The 17,003-nt window shown below is 39.7% G+C and overlaps 1 protein-coding gene across 1 annotated transcript in view; it reads left to right on the top strand.

Annotated features, from left to right (window-relative positions):
* PDSS2 (decaprenyl diphosphate synthase subunit 2) overlaps positions 1-17,003 on the top strand; it is a 263,597-nt gene that overhangs the window by 225,567 nt on the left and 21,027 nt on the right. The window contains exon 7 of the mRNA XM_049654088.1: positions 8,272-8,304. Within this exon, the coding sequence (XP_049510045.1) occupies positions 8,272-8,304 (33 nt within the window). The remainder of the gene's footprint in view (positions 1-8,271; positions 8,305-17,003) is intronic.

The raw sequence follows: 17,003 nt of genomic DNA, 5'->3' as shown, positions 1-17,003 counted from the left end.
TAGGTGTAAAACTCACTTCAGAGAGGAACTCCTGGTTGGCTCAGTCAGGAGAGCATGCATCTCTTGATCTTAGGGTTGTGAGTTCAAGCCCCATGTTGGGTATAGAGATTACTTAAAGTAAATGTTTTTTAAAAAAAACTCATTTCAGAGGCATCTGGGTGGCTCAGTCAGTTAAGCGTCCAACTTCAGCTCAGGTCATGATCTCACAGTTCATGAGTTCAATCCCTGCGTCAGGCTCTGTGCTAACAGCCCAGAGCCTGGAGCCTGCATTGGATTCTGTGTCTCCCTCACTCTCTGCCCCTCCCCCACTCTCTCTCTCTGTCTGTCTCTCTTTCTCTCTGTCTCTCTCAAAAATAAACATTAATTTTTTTAACTCATTTCAGAGAGAAAATGTATAGGGCCTGAAGACTAATATGATAGAAGCTGGCAGGTGTGTAGTGGGGAGGGGCAGTCAGAGGCCAAAATCATGATTTTGAACTTGGATTAGAGGAAGAATTGTGCCATTAATATTAATAGGCAAGTTAAGTGAAAAAAGTGGTATAAATTTGGTTTTTGACATCATGAGCTTGAGGTGCGCCATCAAGATTGGTGACCATCATCTTGGAACCTGGCCACTGGAGGAAACAACTCAGTTCCATTTTCAGCCTTTTTTATTTACTCATGGCCTTTCTGCAATCTGGGTAGATTTTGTGTGTGTGTGCAATTTTAAATTTCATGTCTCTTCCAGATTCCAAGGGAGCACAGCAAGAAAAAAAGATTGACAAGACTTCTGAATAAAGAGAAATTTGTTATGTAGATAATACAAGCCCCTCCTCTTTTTTTTAATTGGACACCATAGCCTTCTACGCACCTATCTGTTGCTTCTTCTTTTCCCAGTTAACCAAACGAAGAGAATACAAGAAATCTCATCCGGGACATTCACATTTCTCTCCAAAGTTTAGCTTTCCTAGGTGAAAGAGATGGTAACATCAGGTACCTGAGAAATCTAGTTCTAAATGGTATTGATTTCCTTACAGATGCCTTTGTGCTATCTTATTAATAGACAAGAATGATCAAAATAACAAAGAGGCCTGCCCTGTTTCTTTCTTTGTAACTGGAAAGTTGGGTTGATACAAGCCCTGCTTCTCCTACCAAACCAAAAATCAACTGCTTCAACTTTGGGGCTAGCAGATCTAATAGATTTCTGATTTATAAGCTTTCTAAATCCTCATACAGTCTACCCATACCGTTGCAGGATGACAATGGGGGTCCTACCCTTCCTCTCTTCCTCTGTTCCCCAATAAGCCTTTTCACGTATATACTAAACTCTACCTCTTTGTACCAATACAGATGTACAGAGAGTTTATTTTCAATAAAACCTGTCTTCTCTAAAGGAACTAAATGATATTCTTGCCAGTGCCAAGGCAAGAGACCTTTAAAATGTCATTTTTTTTCACAGCCACCAATGTAATCTTTTATTCACACAAGGATTATTAATGGGTGATGGCTTAAACCAATTGGATGGATGGTTAGAAGGGAACTGAATATTCACATGGATTCAAAGTACCCCACAGATTACTCATTAAATACAAAGGGAAGCAGTGAACAAACTTAGTTTCACCAATAATGACACAAACTGTATCATTATTGTATGACTCCTGATATAATAGAGAAGTATACAGCATCATTTATGTAGTTGTGTTGCCAAAAAAAATTTTTTTTTATTTTAATCTAATCATGAGGAAACAATCAGACAAATCCAGGATAAGGGACATTCTCCAGGGCAACTGACCTGGACTCTTAAAAAATGTCACTATTATGAAAGAAAAGGTGTGGTATGGGGACACCTGTAGATTAGAAGAGACTTAAAATCCATGACATCCGAAGAGAATGCATGATTTTTAATTTGATCTTGGAACAAACCGTTCTAAACAACACTATTGGTTGAACTGGAAACCTTTGAATATGGACTTCTTAACCACTTTAAGAAACGTTAAACTTGTTGGATGTAATAACGGTTTGTTGGTTTTGTAGGAGAACATTATTGCTGCCGAAGTATTCAGGGATGAGACAGGATGTCTATACCTTACTCTCAAATAATCAGCAAATGATTGTCCAAAGAGAAAGCAAAGAGGACAAAATGTTAGCAATTGGTTAATGTAGTGGAGAGCAGATGGGTGTTCATGATGTTTTTTACACTAAAAAGTTTGAGGAGAAAAAAAAAAAAGTTTGAGGAGGAAGGTAGTTTTCCTTGAAGTTTTAAAAAGAGAATTTCTTTAAAAACGACTGTTGTTCCCAAATATAGCTGCTAGCATTCAGGAAGAATAACATGATAAGTAGAGATGATCAGTCTCTAACAATTTCTGGACTCCCTGCTGTGAAATATTAGTTTTCTACTTTTAGAAAAAGGTTTCTCCATATCCAGCTTTCAGTCCAGATAACAGTAGTTGAAAATTGGAAACAGTTCATTTATGTCATCCAATCCTTCTTTGTTACCTGACTTATAAGAAAGCCATTTGTTTCTTAAAGTAAAAGACCACATTGTACATCCATTACTTACCAACAGGGGATCTATCTGCCTTTGGTCTGCAGAGACTGGTATATAAACCTTTGGAATTAATCCCTCTGTGCATCCTCTCGCTCAGAATACTGGCTTTTTTTTTTTTTTTTTTTTTTTTTTTTGGTTTTGCTTTTGTACAGAATATTGTTTTACAGTGCTCACTATAGCTGTCTGAGGAGGCCTCTGGTGTCATGAGCACTGGCACACTATCTTGTCTGTTTTCACTTTTTTTTTTTTAAGATAAAACAAGGTTCAAACCACACATTCTCTGTGAACTGCTAAAGACTGGGAAAAATTACTTTCTTTTCTCATGACCTGGATTGACAAGAAGCACACCTACAGGAGGCAAAAAGATGAGTGAATCCCTTTTAAAGACCGTAGTAATGAAGCCCTCAGAGAATTGCCGTGTATGGTAGAATTTACAGTGGCTTCTGGAGATGAACAGTGTGGCAGGAAGAGGTTCAGGACTGCTGGCTGTTGAAATACAGTCTGGAATTTATTTTATATCAGCCTATTTTGGGCCCCAGTGAGAAAGTTATTTTAATAATATCTTGCTCTGCTACAAATATACATGATAAGTGGCAGATGTCAGAAAAAGAGGGGAAAGTTCTAGCACTCCATTCTCCTTGAGTCTTAAGGAGTTTTTATAGTTGTTCTTTTTTAGCCTCTGAAGTAAACACGAATGCATACAGGAGCATAAATTGAAAAGGACGTTAGACATGGTCCAAACCAGTGATCTTCAAATGAGTCAGAAACTCAGGACCAGAGTACTGAGGATGTGCATTTTTAACAAACTAGTCAGGTGATTCCAACAGCCAGTGCAGCGTTTGTGAGAGCCCAACATTTGGGAACATGTGGTCCAGTCCAGTACTTATTTTACAAATAAGAAAAGGAAGACCCAAAATTTTTAAATTTCAAAATTATTAGACCTATTCATGTATCGTGTGCTAAAAACCATATTTTCTGACACCCAGTACACACCTCTTCCCAGGAGGTCACAGTGCTTTTTGGAGTGGTCACCATTAAGATACTAGGGCACTTGCAGGGCATCTGGGTGCCTCAGCTGGCTAAGTGTCTGACTTCAGCTAAGGTTATGATCTCACAGTCCCATGAATTCAAGCCCCGTGTCAGGCTCTGTGCTGACAGCTCAGAACCTGGAACCTGCTTCGGATTCTGTATCTCCCTCTCTCTCTGTCTCTCTCTCTGTCTCTCTGTCTCTCTCTCTCTCTCTCTCTCAAAAATAAAATAAAAACATTAAAAATTTTTAAATAAAATATATTAGGCCACTTGCTTTCCTCCATAGACAAGGCCTACTTAACACTGTAAGCTTTGAGGTATGCATCTTGGATTGTCCTGAGGTTTCCGTTCCAGGCGCTTTTCAGTTCAACACACTGCTTTCAACGTTGAGGCATGTTTTGTTTTTTTAATGTGTATATATTTTTGTGAGAGAGAGAGGGACAGAGTGCAAGTGGGGGAGGGACAGAGGAAGAGGGGGAGACACAGAATCTGAAGCAGACTACAGGCTCTGAGCTGTCAGCACAGAGCCCAAAGCGGGGCTTGAACTCCGGAACGGCGAGATCATGACCTAGGCTGAAGTCAAGATGCTTAACCGACTGAGCCACACAGGTGCCCCTCAGGTTGAGATGCTTAATTACACTAAACCGCTATGTCTATGGGAAGGCTACTAGATCATTCTTCTCTGTTCTATCCTTTTGTTGTTTGATTTTCATGAATTCTTTGAATTTATTTTCTAGATTCCCCTTCTAGGTATACTTATAAATAGAAGTTGAGCACTAAAATGAAAATACGGGTAAAAATTAGTTGCCAAACATCAGCTGATGGTTCCATATTAACTACATACTGGTGCTGTGAATCGAAGAACCCAGCTTTTCTAGAAACAGAAGTGGGTATAATGAACTTTGCTTCTTAGGTTTCCTAAATAGACCATACATAACCAACACATATAAAGGAAAAAGCATTTATCCACGTATGCATCCATTCACCAGATATTATTGGCCACATGTGCTCTATACTAGTACTGATCTAAACATGGAATACAGTTGTGAGCAGGAGAGAACTTTGCTCTCCTCTCATAGAACCTAAGTTCTAGAGGGAGATTGTATGTGAAGCCTAACCAAAACAAGACTATGTAACCCCTGGAATAGAAGCTCCACGAGGGCAGAGATTTTTATCTGTTCTGTTCATGGCTTCATCTCCAGTGCAGTGCCCGACACATAGTAGGCACACAATGGATAATTATTTAGTGAACGAGCCATCAGGTGAAAGAGAAACTATAGCCTCTCCCAAATTAACTATTTTGCAAAAAGAAATAGAATAGGTAAAGTGTAATGAGAAATGTTACTTGTATAGGGGATTAAATCTCATTTCCATCAGTTTCTAATGTGCTGTATTTTCATAAGCTCTAAAAGCATCTTGTGAAAAAAAAATGTATCAGAATGTGTACTCTTAGGTGCGTATATGACCTACGTAGATACTAACACACAGCAACAGCTAGAAATACATATTGTAAATCCTATAAAGACTTAAATATTTATAATATTTATCTTATCAGATAACTGGTGCTTTCTGTACAAGCTTACTAGGCAGTCCAGGATGAAGTGGTTTCACAGAACTGGAATGTTTGTTGTAATAAAATAAAAAGGACATTCAGGTGAGCCACATCAACAGCTAACGCCTATTCAGGTTGTAAATGGCTGCAGTAATCGTACCGTCATTTTATGTAGCCTTCTGATCTCCCAGCTCTCAAACCATTTAGGAGCTGATCCTGAACAGATGTGGATTACATACATGGCGTTCCTGTGCTGCCATCCCCAGCAGAGTGTATCTTTTCTGGGTCAAAGAGTGGTAACCAAGCCAGGAATACACCATGAAATGACAGAGTTTGAAGGTAACTTGTGATTGATAAAGCCCAAGGACTTCAAAATAATAGAATTCTCTAAGATAGTTTATAATCAAAGTATGAGAAAAATGGTTGTACAGAAATTTCTGATAGGATCACTATAATGTTATCTGTAACCAGCGTTATGGTCACTCTTCCTACATAAGGAAATGGCTGTTGACTTTTCTTTCTTTTTTTTTTTTTTTTTTTAATGAGACAAACTGAAAAGTGGCTCACTACTTTCAAAAGGAAAAGTCCACCCTAAGTCATCGTAAATTGTATCATTTCTCTGCACTTTACCTTGCAATCTCAAGATACAGCAGCTCCTCAGCTTCCTAACTTCCAACAAATACCACTTTTAACACTTGTACTCTTTTTGTGAAACACTGAAAGATAAGAATATTGAAAGACACAGAATGATGAGCCGGTTGGAATAGGAACACAACTGAAAGTAGTGAGAAAATGGCAAATTTGTTGCAGGAATGGGTTGTTTGACAAGAGGAACAATTCTGCGGAGCTCCCACAGTTTGTGCATCATTTGAAAAGTACCGTACTTGAGCCATCTATACTAATCAGCAAGAGGTGTGAAAAAGGGTGAACAATTGAAAAGGTGGAAAGCATGTGACCATAGGATCAGCCTCAGTGTCAGAGATCTCTTAACCTAAAATGAATTCAAGGGACAGCTGGAAGTTTGAGAACTTAAAGACTAAGCAAAACTGTGAAATGCTGCTGCTGAAATTGTGGTCACAAGCTATGGATTGTTCCTTGGATCAAGGCCGGTTGATATTTGCGCAGTAACAAAATTTAGTAGCTGGGTCATGAGTGCCCTGGACAGACGTGCTCAAGGGTTCTCTGTAAACCATAGATGTTACGGTGGAGAAAGAGGGATTTTCAACATAGGCAAAACATTTGGGGAGAATATGTCCATGGAAACACAAGTAAATATAAAATATCTGAGCAGAAAGAAGAAACCTAGTTTCTAAACTTCTGCAAGAACTGACTCCTATTCCTTATGATATAATGCATCTCAGGACTACCTTCTGACTCTACTTAGTTCATCCCTAAAAAATTTCAAGAGCAGATTGAAAACCCCAAATTCTTCTTCACAGTACATTGATTGCAGGGGCCTTTAGTGTCATAGAAAACATTCAAGTCCCCATTTTCACTTATAGTGGTTTGTGATGGGGCCGAAAGCTATACATGAGCAGTGTCTTCTTCTAAGTTGCTTATAATGAAAATAAGAAAAACAAAATGCAAGCATCTTTGTATAAATTTTTTTAAAGGATTGTGAAGAAGCAAGAAGAGTCAATGTTATAAATCTTTAATCTCATTAAAGTAATCTGCCCACCTTCATTATCTGTATAGTGTCATTTTGGACTCAGGACCTAACCTATTTGCAAATTGAAGGATTCTTATTCTGTGCAGAGGTGGCGAGAGAAGTTTGTAATGAAGTCTACAAAAACTGAGTTGGCATATCGACAAAGGTTAATAACATTGGTTATCTCTGTCATGTTAGGATTTTATACATGACACATTTGAGTAGTGTATGTATTCACTTTAAATTTTTTATAACTAAAAATATTTTTTAAATACAGCCCCATATAGGATATCTTTTTCAACTCCACCTTTTTCTCTGTCCTCATCCCTGATGGGGTGGGAGGTCGAGCTGGGGATCTTTCAACATAATACAACATGATAAAAAATTATGCCAAAGGAAGTGGAGGAGAAACTGACCCCAGAGATTACAAACTGATTATACGGGAGGAAACATGTCGTTACAGTGGAACCATCTGATAGTCACCACCTCAACCAAGTGATCAAATTTATAGCATTACTATGAGTGGGACAGGCTGACATTTTGTGCCTCCTGAATTGATGTAATATTAAGTACGTAATTTCCTATATAAAGTGCTCTTGCCAGAAATGTTCAAGCAAGCTCTTTCAGACCCAATTTTCAGTTTGAGAGCAAAACAGGGACAAATTAAATGACACATCGAAGAAACAATATGACAAATCCAAAAAGACATTTTATAAGACAGCTGCCCTGGTCTCTTCAAAAAGTCAATGATATGCATGGAAAAAAAGTTAATGGTTTTTCTTTTCATTTCTTAAAATATGGGGAGGGTCTAGTCTAGATTTAAAAGGCTAACCAGAGATGTAGAAACCATATGTAATGTGTGAATCTTGTTTAATTTTGGTTGGACGGAGAAAGCTATAAAGGATATTCTTGGGACAATAGGAAAATTTTGAATATGGATTGTATGTTAGATAATATGGAATTGTTGTTTTTAAAATGAGATAACAAGGGCACGTGGGTGACTCAGTCGGTTAAGTGTCCAACTTCAGCTCAGGTCATGATCTCACAGTTCATGAGTTTGAGCCTCACATCAGGCTCTCTGCTGTCAGCATAGAGCCTGCTTCGGATCCTCTGTCCTACTGTCTGTCTGCCCCTCCCCGTCCCTCAAAAATAAATAAACGTTAAAAAAAAATAAAATGTGATAGCAGTCATGTGGTTATGTACAAGACACCCTATGCTTATAAGACTTGTGTGCTGAAACATGGCGAGGTGAAGAGTCATGATGTCTGCTACTGTCCTGTCTAGATAGAGTGTATATATGTGCTCACTGTGCAGTTCTTTCAACTTTTCAATATGCTTGAAAGTGTTACACGTGTATAGTTGCATAGAGATACAACTATGTAGATACATAGAAAGATAAACGATGGGGGACCAAGGGAGAGAGAGTTGGCTTTTATTCTTGGAGAAGTAAGTTTTAAAAGCACTACATAATTTTTAAAGAACTAACAAATTAATTTCCCCCTCTTTCTACTTCAGGCTCAAGAGAAGGGAGGATTAGACTATGCTAAGGTAAGTAGATTTTATACATACCTACACAGTTTTCTACATTTCAGTCTGGTGTTTGGCTTTTGTTTATAATCAAAAGGTCAAAAAAGAATCATCACATTCAGAGCTGAGGGACATTCCCTGTTAGGTAATAGATATTAGCAGGTAAGTGTATTTATTGAGTGACTACTTCACTCCAGACATTGTGTTAAGTGTTGAGATTATAACAGTGAGCCAAATGAAGTGTTTTCCTTTTGAGACACATACAATGCAGTGTGGGAGGCAACAACTAAATGGATACATAGTATAATGTCATGTGGTAGTAAGTACTAGGAAGAAAAATATACTGGATAAGATAACTAACCATTGCTAGAAAGATGCCTTTGGCCTCTGGATGCAAAACAGCTTTTAGCACCATCAGATAATACCTGAGAGGCACCATACACAGCAGACTCAGACTCCTAAAGGTAGTAGTTTTCACATCATCTGTGGAGCTTTTGAAAACACATATGCCTAGGTTACCACAGCATCACACCCTCTTTCACCAAGATCAAAATCCCCTGGTGGGGAGAGCAGGGCAGGGGCAGGACGGAAGTATTTGGAAAAAGGCTCCGAGATCATTCTGATACATGGCCTTGTTTAAAAAGTGCTGTGGGAGTTCAGATTTCAGTGCACCAGTGGAAGCCTCTGAACACATTTGGGTCACACTTGGTTTTCCCCTCAGGGACAAATGGAACGTTTTAGCAGGTGTGTGGGATGCATACAGCTGCTTGGCTAAAGAAACATGCTAACCGTCTGGCTTATGCCACCATCAGGAATATCCAGGGTGTGAGCACACCTGCACCCCAAAGACAAGGAGGAAGAAATATGAAGTGTAAGGGCTCTGCTCGCAGTGGGACAACTGAAACCCATGGTGATCTTTCAGGGCCGATCCAGAACCTTGTGCTCTCCTGGCAGCCCTGAGTTGCACACCCATGGCTCCACGCCCGTCCTCTCTTTGCCTTGACTGAGATGTAGTCCCTCCTTTTCTCTGTCTCACAAACTTTTGCTTTCCTTCGTGCTTTAATACACGGTACATCTCTCAGTCATTGTACTTACTCTGTAATATTATAATGACCCATTTATGAGGCAGACCATAGACTGTGAGCTCTTGGAGGGCAGGGACAGTGTCATATTTGTCTTTATATACTTGGTGCTTAACACAGTGCTTGGCACATGGTAAATAGTGCTGAAGGAGGTAGGGAGGAAGTAAATGGGTAAGTGAATGAGCGAGTGAAGCCGTGAGTAAGAAAATAGAAGACATAAGAAGTCCATTGCAGGAGAAAATCTGGTATAGGTTTTCTTATATCAATCAGAGAGAAAAGATGCTTTCGACAAATGTTACAGGTATCAATAGAGCTAAAAATATTGTTTGGGAAGGTTGTAATAAACTAGCTTGGAGATAAAGGCTGGGATTTCACTGTGTTAGGGTAAAGGAAAGCTAACTTATGAACAAAAAAGTAAGGGAAAAGTCAACATGATTTAGCAATAGAATAACTGTTGATCCTTGATGCTTATTTTTGACTCCTAGAACTCCTTCAGGGTTTCTTATTGCAGAAGCACATGGCAATTGAAGAGCTTAGGAAAAAGGAAAAAATACGGTGCATGGATAGAAGGACACTCCTGGACCTAGCGGTGGCTCAGCCACCAACTCACTGCAAAATCTAAGAACCCTTAACCTCTCTGGTCTTTCTTCACTTTCCTTTGTATAAAGCGAGCAGTTTTAGAATAGTGCTGGTTTATTCTTTAGGCCAATTCCAAATTTGAGAGAAAATATTCTTCTTGGGCAGTGGGGGGCATTCTTATATATCTGAGGTCCACATTCATTCCTTCATCTACTTTATCCACTCAACCACCAGTTATTGTATATTTAATATGTGCAAAGCACTGTGTTAGTGCTGACTGCCACCATGAACAAGGCTGATGTAGGCTGTGCCATCACATGCTTCCTTGACTTAGACCTCCCTATCCAAAGTCGCCCCTCCCCCTTTGCTCTATTTTTCCTTCTTAACATTTATCTGTTATGCCCAGAATTCGTGATCCCCAAAGACCACTAGGGAGCCGAGTCCGATGCAAAAGCAAAGAGCCTTTATTCGAGCTAGCTCGAGCTCAATCCCCTACCTGCACCGACGCAGCGGTGAGATACCAGGGAGAGAGAGCGAGTTTCAAAAGCACAAAGGTTTTATAGGGGTCTAGGGGCAGTTGGTGAGGTAATGGCTGTGGCCTCAGCCGATTGGTTGGGGAAGGGTCGGAGTCCTGTTACGCAGGTCGCTGGGCGTGTTTTGATCAGAAAGTTTGAACGGGTGAGCGGGAGGTTACTCAAGGGGAGGAGGCGCAGTCTGAGGTTTCTGTGATTTTCCCGGAAAAGGGGTCATGTCGGGGACATAGTCACTCAAGGTGGAGAACACAGAACAAGATGGAGTCGGCCGGCGTAGGCCCGCCCTTTCATTATCATAATCTAAAATTATTATTTTCATTTAGTTTCTTGCTTCTGGTTTTTTTCTTCCATTGGAATGTAAGAGCTCTGAAGGCACCTTATTCATGGTCGCATCATTTGTACCCAGCACAGGCTTTATGTACAGGAGGGCTTGTCAAGTGTATGCACATGAGTTGCATTAGTATTATCCTAGAAGTGCAGGAGGTTCTGGGAGGTCTGGAATTGAGGACTGTAGACTTCACAGAGCCATTTTAAGAATATATTGACTACAGGGGCACCTGGGTGGCTTAGTCAGTTAAGCATTCAACTCTTGATTTTGGCTGAGGTCGTGATCTCACAGTTCGTGAGATCGAGGCACATGTCGGGCTCTGCAATGACAGTGTGGAACCTGCTTGGGATTCTCTCCCTCTCCCCCCCACCAAATAAATTTTTAAAAACATTTAAAAAGGAAAAAAAAGAATATATTGACTATGTCACATAGTCCATCTCAATGTTCAGTAGTCCTATGGTTGCCTTCACAAGTGTGTAGTGATCATATTTCTTGTGCCAGTAAACAGAACCCCACCCCTCGGGAATATGTGGTGCGGTTCTGACATTTAAGGGCCATAGCTTGATCTAAGCAATTCATCTAGGCTTATCGTCCTTCCACAGACCTAAACACAAGTGACATGGGAAAAAAAGGTTATGTCCATCTCTAGCAGGTATGGGGCAGATATCTGCAGGGTGTAGCTTGTGATATTGTCTCTTACACAGTGTACCATGGGCCCCTGGGTAACACATGTCATGACCCACGGTCTAGGCATCTCTGTTTTGCATGGGCATGGTGCTCGTGCTGACTGATGCAGGCACCATGCTTAGCAGCTTAGGTCTGCCCTTGGGTTTATCTGGAACTCTACATTTGAAAAACTCAGGAGCCATTTTTGGAGACCATCATGAAATGTGTTTGTTGCTGGAAATTTTGTTATTTCCAAGTGGTGAGTATTTACCCAAAAGCCAAATTTTATCTGAAAAGTCAGGTTTTGAGGACCATAGGAGATTATTTTGGCTATGTGCTTTGTAGCCTTATAGGCCAGCTCTCAAATTTTGTCAGTCTCAGAATGGCGAGGAATCAAAGGAAGAGGTGATCATTTCAAAATCAGTTTCAGCTGGATATTGAGACTGTCACATTCAGCAAAACAGTGGTCTGTACTCAAACCCTCAGATGAGAAATTGAATTACTTTTTAATTGAGTTCCTGTTGCGATAGAGTCTGGATATGAATGCTTCACGGTACTACAATGCCTTTCATCTTAAGATATCAAAGCACTTGACAACCATTAATTCATTTTGTCTCTCCTGCCTCTGTACCGTGGTTAAGACAGTCATGGGAGCTCCCTTCCTGCTGCTGGAACTCATCCACTTGGGGTCTGGGCAAGGCTGGGAGCCGAATAACCGAAAGGCAATGGTACCCAGTAGCTTCTAAAATAGAAAAACAAGAACGTCTTACTTACCTAGTTAAAACTTCAGGAGAAGTCTTATTAGACAGAATATAATTACCAGAAGTGAATCGTGACCCAAAAAGCCAGTGCTAACAGTTAAGCCCCTATATGCAATGCTGTGTGGATCCTAATTACAGTGGTTGGTCTGCAACCCTGGGTGTGTATTTCTCAAGACTATTCCACGTTCCCCAGGCTTCTGGCCCCACAGTTAAGTGCAGCTGATTCGGTGCAGTGCTAGGGGGAAGAGTGCCACCTATTGAATTGTAGGAATTTATGGGTACGGGTTGGGACTGGTGGAGAAGCTTCTCGGACCACATTGATGCTTGGTTTGCTATGGTAACATATATATGTCTGAAAGAAAACGAATATGTTGACTACTCTTGCTTAGAAAAACATCTACAAACGTCTGTGTATTTTCCCCAGCTGGAGCTGAGCGTATGCCTGCAGCTTAGCCTACTGCTACTCGAAATAAGCCTGCTGCTAAAAAGACTGAGGCAGATGGTATTTTTACCACTTCAGGCAAAACATGGCACCTATGGTTCGGCTTTCTACAATTTTAATTTTTAACACTTTCAAAATGGCTTGCTTAAATATCTCCGGTGTAGGGATGCAGACTTTTCCCCAATTTCTTTTTAATAACTGCTTCAGATACACAGATATCAATAAATAGTACTTGGTCAAAACCAGACTCTGTCACCACTGTGATGGCCTCCTGCTCCCTTTCACAAATGCTTCCGACCGGGCCTTAAATGGGCTTTGACATTCATGCTAATTTTGACACAAAGACTCTAAATGGTTTTCAGGAGCTTTCTTTTTAGTCATCTCTAATCTTTACTGTGCAGTTCCTACCATTTTCCCCATGACTCAGTACAGAAAAGAGTTGTTGTTTTTTTTAATGTCTTCTTCCTGAGGTTCACTCGAAGCACAGAGTTGTTCAAGGTTAAGCACTGGGTAAAGAAAGATCTTGCAGGTGTTAATTCATTAGGCATCCAGTTCTCGGTGGAACGTAAGAGAGATTTTTTTTTTAAGGAGTGGGGTTTTGACGTGCCCTCTCTGCTGGAGTCTGTTCAGGGTTGCGAGTGGCACACGCTTCTGGCTGTGTCCCCACCACTCTCAAGTGCAGGGTCTGGAGCTGCCGCTTCCCTCCCCGCCCTCAGAAGGCCTTGCACATTCTGTTTTATTATAAAACGCATTTGCATAGGGTACACATTAAAATTCTCTTCCCACAAGCAAACAGTGCTGTCCGCAGACATTTGCATTTGCATGATCACATATCATCACTTCCCTTCAAGAAGAGAAAGAGAGTCTTTCCTCTCATGTCACAGTTCTCCTTTCCAAGGTTTGCCCTTTTAGCCATAGATTGCTTCAACCATTTTGCTGCATATTCAGTCCAAATTCTACTTTTTTGAAGCTTGAGTATAGAAAATTTTCTGTAAATATTATTGTCCTTTCTTTACTGACAAAGCCAGACTCTTTTTTTTTTTTTTTTTTTTTTTTTGGCAGGCAGTTTTTTGCCTGCTCGTTCTTTCTCATAACCCTAGCTAACCGGCTGTGAGAATTTTTCACATTGGCACATTTAGAGACCAGATGTTACTGTGTTTTCTCTTCCGTGTACCCCTTTCTCGGGCAGATGCTGCTTCTCCTACCCTGGGGCTTCACATTAGCTCCTTTGGTAAAGTATTCCATACGTCATTGCTGTATGCGCTAAATCTCTTGTTCCCTCTAACCTCCTGAAGTTGTCTTTACATTTAGGATTTCTGTTTTAGTGATAATAACAAAGACTATGTAAAAGCATCATCATTCCCTTCTCCCATCTTTTCCCGTAAAGGACTTGTGGTCTAATTAAATGAAGTGTTTATAATAGAATTTAATGGAAAAAATCCAAATACCATTATGATATGGGTACAGTTATGTAAAATCTTGATAAAGACTGGAAGAAAGCATGTAAAAATATAAATACAGGCATTGAGGTGGTAACATTTCAGCATGTTTTAAAATAAATGTGCTGTATTTTTTTTTTTAAGATTTCTGTTTTTGACATATAGGGTCAAATTTGAATTAGAATTTTTTCAGATATGACCTGCGCTACTAAGAATTGAAAAATACCTCGCCTGAAATCATGTTTTTAGTGACATAACCAGAATTTAATTTTAGATTCCTGAAAACTACATACTTCTCTGGCAACAGGCAGAAATGCACAGCTGGAGAATGTAACTTTTGTACACTGTGAGTTTTTGTGCTGGGACTCAAGCAGTGGTTGGAGCACTGGAAGACAACTGAAGAGAACAGAAGCCTAGCACACTGAACAGGCACTGCCAGTGCTGATGCGATGACCTAACCACAGCACAGGGAAAGGTGCCGGAAGCTACCGCCAGGAATGCCATCTGAAAGTTTTAAATCCCCCACTCCTTGTTCCCTTAAAAGTCAGATAAAACCAGTTATTTTTCTTTTGACAATCATATTTCAGACAGGTGTTTTTCCTTGCAGCAATAGTGGATATTTATTTATTTATTTATTTATTCATAATTTTAGTGAGAGAGACTGTGAGCAGGGGAGAGGGGCAGAGGGAATGAGAGAGAATCTTAAGCAGTCTCCCCACAGCGCAGAGTCGGAGGTGGAGCTCGATCCCACAGCCCTGGGATCATGACCGGAACTGAAATCAAGAGTCAGATGCTCAACAGACTGAGCCACCCAGACGCCCCTAGGTTTTCTTTAATCTTTTTTTAAAACAATTAACTTAACCATAGTCAGTTTTTACAGCTACTCTTGGATTCTGTATCTCCTTTAAAATACAATTATTGGGGTACCTGGGTGGCTCAGTGGGTTAACTGTCTCTTGATTTTGGCACAGGTCATGATCTCACAGTTCCTGAGTTCAAGCCCCATGTCTTGGAATTCTTTCTCTCTCCCTCTTTTACTACCCCCAAATAAATAAACATTAAAAACATTTTTTAAGATAAAATACAATTACTATTGATGGAAAAACAAGCATTAATTTCTGTATGTTTGGCTTTTTTTTACCATGTGAAACTCTTAATCAAAAATAAATTCTAATCACACATGTAATAGTATCTTGAACCAGAGTTGTAGAGCCCTTAGGTCTTTTTTGCAAAACAGTTGCCCTTTGGATGTTCATTCATCCCCAGTCATCAAGCTAGTTTTTACTCCTTAAATCTCTGAGTATATTATTTTGCATAAGTCCCCAGTGACTATCATCTTGCTTTGAGGATCTATTCCTTAATTTCTTAATGTTATTTTAAAATTAGATCCTTGCTTTCTGAGGTGTTAGCATTCCCACATACCTCCATGGCACCAACAGATTTGATGATCATAATCTCTATTCCTTTGTGGATCATGAATAATATTATTAAATACTATCAATAATAAACCTCTTTATGACATCATAAAATATGCCATTCTCTCAGTTGTTAACCCAAATAGTATTGATATTATTTGAACTCAATCCTCTATGCAGTTGTAAATCTTTTTTTATTTTTCTTCAAATCATATATTCCTAGCTTGTTGATCTTGGGTTTCTAATTGTATATGTAAACTGCTAAATTGGTTCGCAACAATAATATTTAGTGGGACAATCTCTCTCATTCTTGAAATTACCATTTTGAATTACTGGCCTCTAAAAATTACATATCTGCATAATACCTAACATTCATCAGGAGGCTAAGACTTAGGTTGTTAGTGAAGACCAGTTCTTAGTTGTAAGCCTGAAATTGTGTCTGGTTTTGCTCATCATTGTTCTCTGAAGGCCTAACACAGTGCCTGGCACATATTACATACCAAATAAATATTTGTTGAATGAATGAATGAATGAATGAATGACTCAAGATAAACCAAATGTTTGTGCCTATATTCTGTTCTTTTAATTTATAAGACATATTTAACTCTACCTTTGTTCTTCTTATTTCTTCCCAAGTATACTTTTAAGCAAATCGTTTTATCCTCCATGCCTTGCACTCCCTGGGGTTGAAACAAAGATTCAATTGGGGTAACCTTTTGAATCTTAGTCTAGAAAGCTAACTAACAGTGCCCTCCAGGCTGGTTCTGTGGGTGAATGCTCTGCACTGTGGGGTAGCTGGATTCAATTATTGCTCCCAGTTTGTGGTATCAGGAGCCACCTGTGCACAGGAAGTGCCTATATGCCTTCATGTAGAGGATAGAGCCTTCTGTCCCCATAGAGGAGCCTATTTAATCCATTGAAACTGCTTTAACTAGATCTGAAGGAAACACTATTCTCTCTCTCCCCATCATAAAAACCGTGGAGAGGTATGGGCTTTCTAAAATTATGTTTTTTAAGAGAACAAAAAAGGAGGCACCACCAAGTAGATGCTGACTGTGGTTTTAGTTAGTTAGAAGTCTTGGTTATTACCTACATTGATATATTTCCAAGCTCATACGCTAATTCTGCAGCCCAATTTTATACAGAATTGAGGGGCTTTGTGATTTCAACATGATTAGTCTATCAGAAAGGTGTAATCTGTTTAGTTGGTACATCTGAAGCCATCCCCCCATGTTTCCTCAACAGTGTCTGCAAGCACTACTCAGCTTCTCCACTTACTACATAAGGCAGAGTACTAATCCTGGATGTGCTTAACTACCTTTCCTGAAATACCAAAGTGGCTGTGCCACCTCAGTGTTCAAACAGAATTACTGAGATAACAATAGAGATCACAGGATCTGCAACATTGGTTAGTGATGTGTAAGATGCTACTAAAGATTTTGGATGAGTGGATCCTGTCCCTTTCCCCCAAGTCTT

The sequence above is a fragment of the Panthera uncia genome (assembly GCF_023721935.1).
Source record: "Panthera uncia isolate 11264 chromosome B2 unlocalized genomic scaffold, Puncia_PCG_1.0 HiC_scaffold_24, whole genome shotgun sequence".
Lineage (NCBI taxonomy): Eukaryota > Metazoa > Chordata > Mammalia > Carnivora > Felidae > Panthera > Panthera uncia.
The sequence above is the reverse complement of the archived record's forward strand: the minus strand, read 5'-3'. Positions and strand labels throughout refer to the sequence as shown.